We start from the raw sequence: 14,244 nt of genomic DNA on the forward strand, positions 1-14,244 counted from the left end.
GCTAAAGATTTTCTTAACTTAACTCAGCTGCAGTCACTGGAAATAAATCCACCAAAGGTTGAACTTATCCATACAAGTAGGCAAATAGGCAGTTGTCTTCTGTGTTGTAATATTGTACATATACCCACAGTGTATGCGTGCATATATACATACATACATATATATATATATATATATATATATATATATATATATATATATATATATACACAGTATATATACAGTGCCTTTTTTTGTAAGAAACTCACCTCTTTCTGCCCCCCTCATTTTTCTGTAGCCCTCTCTTTCTGCCCCCTCATTTTTCTGTAGCCCTCTCTTTCTGCCCCCTCTCATTTTTCTGTAGCCCTCTCTTTCTGCCCCACTCATTTTTCTGTAGCCCTCTCTTTCTGCCCCCCTCATTTTTCTGTAGCCCTCTCTTTCTGCCCCACTCATTTTTCTGTAGCCCTTTCTTTCTGCCCCCCCTCATTTTTCTGTAGCCCTCTCTTTCTGCCCCCCTCATTTTTCTGTAGCCCTCTCTTCCTGCCCCCCTCATTTTTCTGTAGCCCCCTCTTTCTGCCCCGCCCTCATTTTTCTGTAGCCCTCTCTTTCTGCCCCGCCCTCATTTTTCTGTAGCCCTCTCTTTCTGCCCCGCCCTCATTTTTCTGTAGCCCTCTCTTTCTGCCCCGCCCTCATTTTTCTGTAGCCGTCTCTTTCTGCCCCCCTTCTTCTTCAGTGGCCCACTCTTTCTGTTTCCCCTCCCCCTCTTTCTGTAGTCTGTACTTACCTTCTATGCTTCTTTTCTCGCTTCTTTGCTTGATCGTGGCTCCTCTCACTGGCAACATCACAGCGCTGCCGGAGCCGGAAGCAGGACACACACTAAGATGCGGTGCTGCACTGTAGCAGCACCGCAGAGAAAAAAAAAATGTTAAAAAGGATTTTTGATTATTTGTTTACAAAGTATACTGGAAAAACACTTTGTTTCGTTAGTCTCCAGATTGAAGACTCTATTCTAAATGTTTATTATCTAAAATTATTGTTATGTCTGCATTTGCAGACATGCATACTACTATACATATAGATATCCTCTTAGAGGCAGTTTTTATACTATTCCACTGTTGATGGTTTATTTGAGTTTTATATATTATTATTTATATTGATTGTAATAAAATACTATTTGCATTTTAGACAAAGCCCAAATTTTTTTATTTTATTTTCCTTTCTTTTTTTACTACGGATGGTTTCCTTGGCGCACCTGGTTTAGTATTTAACTGGTTTGTTTTTTGCAAGGAGTGGCACCCTTGATTGGGTATGCGACAAGGAACAGACATTTTGATTTATTTTGTCAGTTGTTTGATAGTATATATTCACATTTGGGTTTTAAGAGCTCAAGATATGTTATTTAAATCTTTCATATTGGAATACATTGCATGATCTGGTGCATCTCGATTTCTGCTGTGACATGCAGATGGTAGGGTTGGAATTTGGGGTAAACATGAATCCATACATCCACCCTGCCCTGTGTCAACTGTGATGGTGGCGTAATGATGTGAGAAATGGTTTCTTGACAAACATTTGACTGCATAAAACCAGCTGAGCATTGTTTAAATGCCACAGCCTACCTGAGTATTTTGGCTGGCCATGTGCCTTTGGCTGACCTTTATGGCCATTAAATATAATGTGTTGATGGTTTTGGTGTTGGGATAGGTACACATGAAGTTTTTTGGTAGGTCAACTTGATATGAGCTCGGAACATTGTGGTAGGTAGACCTTTGTTGGTTGGGATATTAGGGTAGGTAGATATGTGTTGGTGGACACATTGTGGGACTATGTATGTGTTGTGGCTGGATGTTTTATTAAGCAGATTGTGTTAATGATTGGGATGTTATCTTTGGTTTATATGTGTTGATGGTTCGGATATTGGGAGAGAGAAATATGTATCAATGGTTGAAGTAAGCAGAATTATATTAGTTATTTAGATAATGGGTAGAGAGGCCTGAACTTATTTAAAAGAGGATCTCGAACTGGTTCATCAAATTGGCTTTGAAGTTTTAAACTACGCCAGAAACTGTCGAACTTTAGATAGATTAAAGGATTCAAGCTAACTTTAAACAAAGGGAACAGGTTTTACCATGATCTAGCCGGTTCAACAAGGTAACACAGTAATTTTCGCTGTGAAGCCATTTTAGCTTGAACAGGGAAGCATTTTATAGCTTACTTTAACATGTTTAAGACCCTGGGGTCTGATTCATTAAGGATCTTAACTTAAGAAACTTCTTATTTAAGTCTCCTGGACAAAACCATGCAAACAGAATACTAATTTGTACCCCTTGCATTGTAACATGGTTTTGTCCAGGAGACTTAAATAAGAAGTTTCTTAAGTTAAGATCCTTTATGAACCAGGCACCTGGATCTTGACCTGAGCCAATCTTGATTGAATTTTGAACCGGTTCGAATTATTTGAGCTTTTCTAATAATAAGGTAGGTAAATATGTGTTGGCTGTTGGGGTAGCTATATAAATGCTGGTGGTACTGTTTCTGGGGAAGGTGAATTAGTTTTGGTTATTGTGGTAGGTAGATAGGTGCTAGAAATTGAGTTTTGGAATAGTACCATGAACCATATCTAATTACATTTTTTTCACAATGGACATCTGTAGGTTGGAGGACTTGCCTCAGAAAATGTGAGATGGGCTGAAGCAGTCAGGAGCTTCAAGGTCCAGGAGAGCACATTGTGTGGAGATGTTCTGCTGATCACCGCCTTTGTCTCCTACCTCGGCTACTTCACCAAGAAGTACAGACAAGACCTCATGGATAGGACCTGGAAACCATACCTTGGGCAGCTTAAAGTAAGTTCATGTGACAGCCTATCTGAGATTATATGTCCGTATTCTTTTCCTGACCAGTCCTGCTTCTAAACAACAGTCTAATAAAGTGGGACATTGCTGATGGCCACCTGTTCGTCCATGCAGCAGATACACTTTTTAATAGTTTTAGTTTTCTGATAACACAAAAGAAAGGTAACATCTGTGCACAGAAGTAATGCAGAGAAAATGTCCTTGAAGAAACAACAACTTGAATTGTAGCTACAGGTGTACAGGTGTTACACCATTCCTGGAAAAGCTGCTGGTGTCCTACCATTCCTGGAAAAGCTGCAGGTGTTACACCATTCCTGGAAAAGCTGCTGGTGTCCTACCATTCCTGGAAAAGCTGCAGGTGTTATACCATTCCTGGAAAAGCTGCAGGTGTTATACCATTCCTGGAAAAGCTGCATTAAGGACACACCTCTGAGCATGCATAGTTCCCTCTTTTCTCCCTAGATATATTGGATTTTTAAAGCCACTATTACTTTTCACTGCATTAAGTGCAATAAATGTAACTACTTAGTGTTGGCCATCATGCATAAAAATGAGAGTAGTAGTTGAAATCCACAGCGTGTCGTATACGTGTTTGTTTATTCAAGTATATTTTAAAGCATTAATCCTATGCGTAGGTGGTACTTGATATTTTTACAATTCCAGTCTATTAAGCGTGAAACTTTTATGGTCATGTGACAACACTCATCTTCACTATTGCTGAGGGGAGCCTTGGCACTACCTCTGAGGGGAGCCTTGGCACTACCTCTGAGGGGAGCCTTGGCACTACCTCTGAGGGGAGCCTTGGCACTACCGCTGAGGGTGCCTTGGCACTAAAATTAAGAGGAGCCTTTTCACTACCGCTGAGAGAAGCCTTGACACTACCTTGGCACTACTGGTGAGGGGAGCCTTGGCACTAGCTCTGAGGGGAGCCTTGGCACTACCGCTGAAGGGAGCCTTAGCACTACCGCTGAGGGGAGCCTTGGCACTACCGCTGAGGGGAGCCTTGACACTACAGCTGAGGGTGCCTTGGCACTAAAATTGAGAGGAGCCTTTTAACTACTGCTGAGAGGAGCCTTGACACTACTTTGGCACTACTGGTGAGGGGAGCCTTGGCACTACTGCTGCGGGGTACTTTGATATTTCATTTCCTCTCTACCTATCACCAGCTTGTGGTAAGTTGTTTGATCCCTACTGTGTCTGAAACATTGCCTGCATCAGCTAGTAATCTTATACCTGATATATATGTATTATATAATATAGAGGTTTGTGTATATATTATTACATTTGCAAATGATGCATAAAGTGGAAAACATTTCCATGGCAATATTTGACTCCGGTAATATAGTCTATAAAATGTCACATTTGAATGACCTTGTTCTTTGCAACTTTTTAACAAGGAACTTGAAATGAAAAATCTGCAATAGAGAGACTGCTTGTCCGCTGTGCGGTACTGGAGCATTCTGCCATATTGACTTCATTTACAATAGTGTAGGAGTAAGCAGGGTTTCCAGATAATGCTTTGCTTGTGAGGGTCATGCTGGGACAATGATATCTGTACAGCCAATCACCAGGAAAGAATGAGATGATTCCATGGCATGTTGTTGTTGATTATGCATGAAAGGAATAGGACAGAATTGAGAGGTCAATCTCAGTCTCACTGCCAGGGGTCATGCTGCAGTGTATTAATCAAGTGTAGCATTACAGAATCTAATACCCGTTCTGATAGTCTGCTTTCCAACCTGGCTCAAAAATAGAAACTTGTTAGGTACTGAAGCCTTTCACATACACCTCAATGAGTTCTGATCTATGACAAAAGCCTTTCACGTACACCTCAATGAGTTCTGATCTATGACAAAAGCCTTTCACGGACACCTCAATGAGTTCTGATCTATGACAAATGGCCTTTACTCATTTTGTTAAAAAAAAATCCCATCACTGCTCACTTTTTGGGGAGCCCTTCTGCTTCCACTGTCTATTGTTCATCCGTTGGTTTCCTGCATCTCCCTCCGGTCCCCTCCTCACATCATGTGCCCCTGCCACATGTAGCCCTCCTCTCACAAAAACAATTGGACAAACCACTGTCATCCTCCACAAAATAAGCAAACATATATCCTGAAATACTCTGTGCTGATGTCAACTTGATGATGTGACTGGCTAAAGGCTATCTTTCCCTGCCCATTTTAAAACTATTTACACATGGACGTGAAAAATTAATACAATAAATGCTCTGGCTGTAGTGAAATGAATCGAAAAACATTGATCTTACTCATGTTACTGTTAGTTAAATTAAGGTTATTTACATTAAATCACTCTTGCATCATTAAACAAAGTCGAACTGTTTAATGGTGTAAAGTGTACTCAGGTCCCAATAAAATGCCCGACTCATAAGCAATATTCTTAGTATTATATTTAAGCATTTTCTGCATTTTGTCAACGTGGTAGGAGAGAGACAATGGATATATGGAAAATGGGGCTGTTGAAAAGAAAGAGATTAAAAAAAGCTGCATGCTGAGTGTGATATATCTTTTATTTCTCTCAGTAAAAGGGACAAGGATTAGACAAATTTTTGCTGCACATTTTTTTCTTTTAAGTGACAGAATTATGGCTTTTTAATGACATCAAATAGACATATGAATAACTTTGTGTGCCTGAGCCTTTGTAGCACCCAAGAATTTCTTATCCCGTCCTTAGTTACTGGCTGATAGCCATGAAATTAATCTAGGGCCTGATTCATTAAGGATCTTAACTTAAGAAACTTCTTATTTCAGTCTCCTGGACAAAACCATGTTACAATGCAAGGGGTGCAAATTAGTATTCTGTTTTGCACATAAGTTAAATACTGACTGTTTTTTCATGTAGCACACAAATATCAACTCTAAATTTCAGTGTACACATAAGCTATCAAGTATTTGTGTGCTACATGAAAAAACAATCAGTATTTAAGTGCAAAACAGAATACTAACTTGCACCCCTTGCATTGTAACATGGTTTTGTCCAGGAGACTGAAATAAGAAGTTTCTTAAGTTAAGATCCTTAATGAATAAGGCTCCTAGTTTCTACCTCCCTAACATGGTGCCACTTACAATCAGATTTTTGCCTCTCAAGTGGAAAGTTCCTGGGTATTAGGCAAGTGGCGGACAGTTTTCTAGCTGATTGTCCAACATTTATATATGCGAAAGAATATTTGCTTAGTGCCTTTTTTTTATTTTCTGCAAAACACGGGACATTTTTTCAGCAGAATGTTTCCTACACCTATGATAAGTGTTAGTTTTAATAAAAGTCTCCACTGTCTGACATCACCTTTTCTATTGTCTCCAGGTCCCCATTCCAGTGACAGAAGGATTGGACCCCTTAACCATGCTGACCGATGATGCTGATATTGCAGCTTGGCAAAATGAAGGACTTCCTGCTGACCAAATGTCTACTGAGAATGCCACCATCCTGACCAACTGTGAGAGGTGGCCACTCATGGTGGATCCACAGTTACAAGGGATCAAATGGATCAAGAACAAGTATGGGGAAAACCTTCGGGTTCTCAGGATTGGACAAAGAGGGTGAGAAGAGTGGATGTTGTTCTTAAACAGAACAAATGTATCATTCGTCTAATGCAACTCTTCTAAGTAAGGATGTGACAGACATTTGTGCATCTTCCATTCTTTGCTCTGGAACGTTTCTCCATCATCTTTGGAGGTGTCACAAAATTCATAGTATTTGGGAATCGTGCTATAAAATGATTACTCCTATTGTTTAAACATCTCTTTAGATCTTAATTTGGGGCTTTTGGTCTTACACATGCACATTCATTCTTCATACTTCATTCATTCATTCATGAATGCATCAAGTATATAGACTTTCCCGGCTATAGAGCTGAAGGACATCTTAGGCTCCCTCCCTCCGTGGTTTTATCATTTGTTTGTCAACATCCTCTACCCCAACACTTGTATTCTACTTATTTTACTTATCTACCTATTAAACTATTTTGATACTATTATTACTTTCTTTTGCTCAGACCTCACATGATTTTATTCCAATTTAGAATTTTTCGCGATTAGCTTTACTCAACCCCGCTTGTGGAATATACACTCTTGAGATCTTCATTGTACCTGTTTTATCGTTTGTCATTTACTTTGCTGAAAACATGAATCTCAAAATGTTTTCTTTAAAACAAAAGCTCCCCCCTGTTTCTTTAGATACCTGGATACACTGGAGAGAGCCCTTTCAGGAGGGGATGTAGTGCTCATTGAAAACCTTGAGGAGAACGTGGACCCAGTCCTGGGACCTTTACTGGGCAGAGAAACAATCAAGAAAGGAAGGTAATGATACTGTAATGGATTTGAAACTTTAAATCTTCTTTCCCAGGAGACAAGCAATCCATTTATAACGTATTTCTAATGGTGAACGCGCATGAGCAGGTTTGGGCACAAATGTGGCCAAATTGGACAGATCAGGCCATCTGAATGTTCCTACAGGTCAAGATTGGTAGAGTCAGATTATGACCACACACATGGTCAGATTGTGGTTATCCAATTGACCTTATGTGGTCAGCATGAGGCAGAACTCTCTGGGGGAATCATTCCTGAAAGAAATAATTGCACCCCCCCTCCCATCCTCCAGGACAAATATAACCCCACGCTGAATAGGACTGGGACTCCTCCTGGCACCTGTGGGCATGAGCTGCCATGGTAATGGCTTAAAGTGTTGTAAACGATAAGCCTGGTAGTCATTAAGTGTGTATGATTGCTGGCGCTTGTAGAACTACAATCACCAGCATGCCCTGGCAGCCATTTACCACTGGAAGATAAAGTTCCACACATATACCTAATTGTAAGAAAACACACACACCGAGGGTAAAAACTTTTATTGAAAATACCCAAATCCAACGTTTTCCAAATTCATTTATCAGCTTAATCGTTCTTAAATCTTCCTTTCTTCCATCTTGAAGCAATGCAATCGTAAAAAACAAAAACCACAAAAAAACAAAAACCTGAGTGAATGATGAACAGTTGCTCATCACAGAGCTGCAATGTACATTAATGAAAAGTGGTCTGTACATGAATAACCAATCAGAGCAGCTTGCATCTGATTGGCTGGAGCATGGGAAAACTGCACTGAATATCTATTCATTCACGTTGTGGCTCCACTGTGAGCAAAATTATATCGTTCTAACGGTGGTTGGTTGACTAATTGTCTTCTATAATATATATACTAATATTTGATTATTCATAGTACAAATAATAAGGGATTTCCATGCTGTTAAGTAGCGTGAAAAATGGCTCCTTGCATTATCACTATATAAGGGAGTCAAAATATATAATATGTTACAAACAGCAGTCAGTGTTTTTCCTTTTACTGTGTTTATGCGTCTGATGGTTTCAGCTGCTCTGGATGGCAGGAAGTGACAATACAGATAAGCTTCTTGTCAGTAACGTGTGCCCTGTCTCCAGGCTTGGCACCGGTGTGATGTGGTGAATATTTCAGATTTATCTTTTAAGTTTCGGTTTTCAACACCTCACCAGACAGACCCGCAATGTGTTGAAAGATTCCTGAACAGCTGATTAATTGAAAAGGAAAAGTGGTCCACAAAAGTCATTTAGTGCTTCTCATTAGGGGAAAAGCTGTTAATATAATGACTTTTATTCACCAACATGTCAACATAATTAACACCATGCAATAAGTAATGTAATCAACTTCTCTCTTTGCTAATTATGGGGGGAAATTAGATGCATTCCTGGATGATTCATGTAGGCAAAGGTTCCTTTATGGTATCATTCTCAATCCTGTCTTCACAAATCTCTGCTATAAGTCTGTTATTCCTGCTTGAATACGGGAGAACTGTTGTAACGATATAACACAAAATATGCTATGGTATCACTCCGTATTTCTCCCAATTACTCATTTTCAACATTTTTCTTTATCTTGGATAATATCAGCAGCCTTTTCAAGATGACCTTTGATTGACAGGTCTACATGGGTATAAGCAAAGGACATAACAATCTGGTCATATACTCTGTTCCATCCCACGGAGAGACCTGTCAATTAATCCAACACCTGCTGGGAGCCAGAATTTGTTGGAGATGTTTTCGGCAGTAGCAGATGGAGAGAAAATATTATATCTTACATTTGACAAATTTTAATAAACACAATATGGACATTTGTTACTGAAGACTTAGTAAGGTTCATATGTCAAAACCAACAATCACGAAGAAATTGCCCTCTAACGATTAAGCCTACAAAGATTTTGAGTCCCGTATCTGTCAGGAATAGGAGTTTTCAATTACAGCAGCTAAGTAATCACAGGGGAGGTGTCCGTTTTATGGGCTGAACCAATATTTGTACAAATGCGTCGGCAGGAACCAGGGTCATCACAGTGGCTCTTTGAGGGTCAAAATATGACTTCCTCTTCTGTGTGAATAAATAGGTGCACTTTAATGTTGGTCATATAGATCTTATCTAAAGCAGAGTGCACAACCTGTGTATTGGGACCCATAAATAGGATTCCACTCTGTGTTTGGGGTGCCTTTGATTGTCATATATACAATACAGTGTAATCTGAACTGCCTCTTCTGTGGTTGAAGAACAGTGACATGTTAACACTTGGGGTCCCGAAACAGTGACATGGTGAAACTTGGGGTCCCGAAACAGTGACATGGTGACACTTGGGGTACTGGAACAGTGACATGGTGACACTTGGGGTACTGGAACAGTGACATGGTGACACTTGGGGTCCCGAAACAGTGACATGGTGACACTTGGGGTACTAGTACAGTGACACGGTGACATTTGGGGTCCCGAAACAGTGACATGGTGAAACTTGGGGTCCCGAAACAGTGACATGGTGACACTTGGGGTACTGGAACAGTGACATGGTGACACTTGGGGTACTGGAACAGTGACATGGTGACACTTGGGGTCCCGAAACAGTGACATGGTGAAACTTGGGGTCCCGAAACAGTGACATGGTGACACTTGGGGTACTGGAACAGTGACATGGTGACACTTGGGGTACTGGAACAGTGACATGGTGACACTTGGGGTCCCGAAACAGTGACATGGTGACACTTGGGGTACTAGAACAGTGACATGGTGACACTTGGGGTCCCGAAACAGTGACATGGTGACACTTGGGGTACTGGAACAGTGACATGGTGACACTTGGGGTCCCGAAACAGTGACATGGTGACACTTGGGGTACTGGAACAGTGACACATTGACACTTGGGGTCCCGGAACAGCATTACGTTGACAATAGGGGTACCGGAACAGTGTCACGGTGACGATAGGGGTACTGGAACAGTGTCACATTGATGATTTGGGTCCCGGGACAGTGACATGTTGACGCTTGGGGTCCCAGAACAGGGACATGTTGAAGCTTGGAGTCCCGGAACAGTAACGCGTTGACGCTTGGGGTCCTGAAACAGCGACGCGTTGGCGCTTGGTGTCATGCAACAGTAACACATTGACGCTTGGCGTGCTGGCCAGTCACACTTTGACGCTTAAGGATCCAGACCAGTGACACGCTGACACTTGGGGTCCTGGAACATGCTGACAGTTTGCGTGCCGCAATATTTGGCATTTGAGATCCCTGCACAATGGTGAAAATTGGGGCCTCAGCTATACAAAATGTTGAGCATCACTCGTCTAGAAATCAGAACAGAGGATTTTGGGAGACTCGACAATAAACAAAATTCCTATCTTTGTTCCCCCAACAATGCACCCTGCTGGGTGACTACAATGCCTCTAAGAATCCCTTATTGCAGGCCTGTGAGTCCTGTCTCCATAGCTTAACATGGTCCTACTGTGGGAGTATTAAGCTGCTCTTATTTGAAACATTTCAAGACTTGACTATGAAAACGAGATGACTGAAGGATGCAAGAGCAGAAAGGACGTGGTTAACACTGAACAAGCATCTGCAAGGGCAGATAACCTCCAGCATCCATCACTCCGCTGGCTGGGGACATAACACACTGAATAAACACTGTTCTTTTCCATAAAAGCAGAGTTCTCACAGTAAATCCATTGTGGCTTCTGATGCAATAAAACCTATTTCACTCGCAGCAGATCATACAATACTGATCACAGCAGCAACCTTCACGTGTGGGAGGGAGAGGCACTTAGACGTTACCCACAGGCTCCTGCATGCTATACAGTAACTACTACACTGCCAAGCAGAATGTAGATCTACTGAGCAAGGTTCTCAACTGGGGGGGAAGGCTTGTTTCTGCAATATGTGTACATAGTAAACAAGATGTAATATTATACTGATTACTAAAATGAGATTAATCACCTACCATACATGATTAAATCACCGGCCAATTAAACAGTGATAATATCCTCTTCTGTAAATTATAAGGATTTATTTTTTTAAAAAAGCACATATCCAGTGGCCAAGGTGACCTCTAAAATCCTTGTAATCATTTAATCAGTTTGGTATTTGTTGACTCCTCAACTTACAACTGTATGTTTGACTTTAGCTGGGTACACACTACAGAAATTTCCACCAACATTTTATACCGAGCGATTTTACATGCGATCGATGTTCCGATCGCTCGGTCCATGGACTGCATACACACTAGCCTTGTTTAGGACAATAAAGGGAAGAGCGGACGTCCCTTTAGCGACTTTTTACAGCCATGTTGTCGTGAGCAATGACTGTAATTTCGTACTCACTGTTGTGGATCGGTCGGAAGTTTATACACACTACACAACGGAAACGAGATTGGAGCGAAAATATTAAACGGTACGACCAACCAAATGAGGCGTCAATCGTCCATTTGGGCAGACTTTCGACCGTTGTGTCACTGCACACACTGACCCAACTTTTGAACGAGCGGTCATATGGCGGCTGATTTAGCCAATTATTGGATGAAAACTGTGTAGTGTGTACCCAGCTTAACTTGAACTTATAAGTCAGGGAGATGTCTTTTTATCATGCCTCCCTAATGTCCCAGTTTAACCGGGACTGTCCTGCGTTCGGCACATTAGTCCTGAGTCGCAGGTTGTTGGGAGGAAAGTCCCTGCTGGCTATGTCCAGGGGGACACGGCACGCAAGCAGAGATGCACTTAATTTGTCCCGATGACCTCCGGGACAATGTTGGGAGATACGTTATATTGTTTAGAGAATAAAGTAGTTTTACACAAGTGTGATTGAAAAGGAAGAGGAAGCAATGTAAGATTAAAGAAAAGGAAGAAGTATAGAAAATAAAAGCGGTAGGTCATATTATACTGTGATAGAGGCGGTTTCTTTAAGAACAGAGTGCACTATAAAACTGCACAGAAAGTATTCTCTACATAATCCAGCAGTTCCTCTGCATCAAGTACAACAGAATGTGCAGCAATTTGTCAAGCAAAACTCATCTAGATGAAGAGAATTTAGGAGCTCTGACGTGAAGGGGTTAACATGCAGAATATATGGGACAATGTGTCCCTGGTGTAAATGATAAAGGCATTGAGGAATTCCGTAATTATGTAAGTTCATGATGCCATAGGCTGTGTGCTTTTACACTGCTCACGGAAATCCAAGATGACTTTTACACTGCAGTATAATGTACAGTAGGGGGTGTATTATTCCTGATAATACGCCAGTATTGCACTTAATATTTTCAGTAGTTTACACATATATACTATACAATTATAAATTGCGAGATCACAGTTCACTTAAATTTAAGCAGCTAACTTTAAATACTGCCAATCGTCTTGTTGACGTACTACTGTACTATTTTCTTTGGGTTATCGATTGATCTCTTGGTGCAGTGACAATATTTATAATATTTGTCTCTTATATAGTCTGATAGTTTGTATAAAAGGCGGCATACTTCCAAAAATGTCAAAAAGCCAAATTGGGACAAAATAAGTCCTACCCCAATTATCCAAACCACACCTCCAGTCTGGCCAAACCCAGCATCCATCCAACCACAGTCAATTTCCGCAGAAGCCACACTCACATTCCAATATATGACGCTTCTGTTGATGTATGCAAATCTGGATAGTCACATTAACATCAGGACTATTGGATGGGGAAGACACTGTTTCAGTTACCAAAAACCTAAGCAGCAATATGATTGGTGAATGGCTGTTTTAATATTGGGGGCTGAGTGTGCTTTGCAGCAGCCACAGGTACGTTCCACGCCAACAGCTACAAGTGTCCAGGGTTCCTCACACCTTTCAGATTGTATACTCATCTGGGTGGTGCCATCTTTACCTTCTGTTTTATGTCATCATATGTCATTTGTTCGTATTCTGATTCCTCTAATTAAAGCGCAGCATAATATGTTTTTATTTATATCTTTGTTTATAGCAGTAAAGCTACTAATTTTATTGCATTGCATTTTACGTCATTTTGCCCTTTCTTGTGCCCGGGTGCTCTTTTTTTTATTGTGTATATGTTTTGTACCCTGCTTTGGGTAGGAAAACGAACAGATCTGCCCATACTTGTGCCCAGGTTTCACTAAAAAGCTGTGCACCATTCCCAGGGCATTCTTCCCAAGGCAGGGTACCTCTAAATGAGTAAAGCACTGGAAAACCCAAGGGGATCTGGGCCCGAACCACCCACCACACTTGGGTTAGTTGACACCCTGACACTTATCCAAGGAACAATCAATAGACAGACCACAGGATTGTAAGGACACCTACTGTGTGTGTGACTGGTCTCTGCCCTTTTCATTCCCTTTAGGATAATATATCTAATGCTACAGAGGAATCTTCCTATCCTCCAGCTTTGATTAATTATTTTGTCTGTCATCACTGAAACTTTGCTCTGATCAGAAAGAACCACTTTGTACTGATTGCATTTCATTCCAAGACTCGTTTGTCAAATGCTGTTCCCTCTGCTGATCTGGGACCAAGCATATGTTACCTGGTCTGGGCATGAGCAATAGAGAATTCTCAGAAGGACCCGTATGGCCTTCCCAAACTATCCAATTTCCTCACCAGGATGGTAACAGATAACTTCTCCCTGCCTCTTTTTTTGTTGGGATTGGATTCTGACTTTGAGGAAGTTTCTTTGTCCGTCATCCATCGTTTAATCATAGTAATTTTAGAGACTCGGGCCTAAAGTTCATCCTTACACCACTATCACAATAGTGGGAATTAGCCATGCTACCATCATTTGAGCTAACCGGCTAAAGGAAAGTATCTCCAGTGGTTTGCTTCCCTTGGAGCTGGTTGAGTTAGCATCCCAAATTGGGACCTCTACATTTCTAAGGAAGCTAGTTTGCATACACTCCTGCAGTGGCTTTGCTGTATGTCTTCAACGCAGCCTCTGGCTGATGAACTGCTTGGTTAATTTAATTTCTAGGAGCTCGTTGGCCAACATTTCATTCCAGGGAAACACCTTTATGGGCCCAAGCTCTTTAAAATTATTATTCCGACCATATTAGGGATGTTTTCTGCCAATCTTGTGACACTGACTCAGTCTC

At 41.2% G+C, this 14,244-nt stretch overlaps 1 protein-coding gene across 1 annotated transcript in view; it reads left to right on the top strand.

The window, feature by feature from the left end:
• DNAH9 (dynein axonemal heavy chain 9) overlaps positions 1-14,244 on the top strand; it is a 215,430-nt gene that overhangs the window by 158,007 nt on the left and 43,179 nt on the right. The window contains exons 52-54 of the mRNA XM_075178154.1: positions 2,634-2,822; positions 6,150-6,385; positions 7,022-7,144. Of these exons, the coding sequence (XP_075034255.1) occupies positions 2,634-2,822; positions 6,150-6,385; positions 7,022-7,144 (548 nt within the window). The remainder of the gene's footprint in view (positions 1-2,633; positions 2,823-6,149; positions 6,386-7,021; positions 7,145-14,244) is intronic.

This window comes from Mixophyes fleayi, chromosome 6 (genome assembly GCF_038048845.1).
Source record: "Mixophyes fleayi isolate aMixFle1 chromosome 6, aMixFle1.hap1, whole genome shotgun sequence".
NCBI lineage: Eukaryota > Metazoa > Chordata > Amphibia > Anura > Limnodynastidae > Mixophyes > Mixophyes fleayi.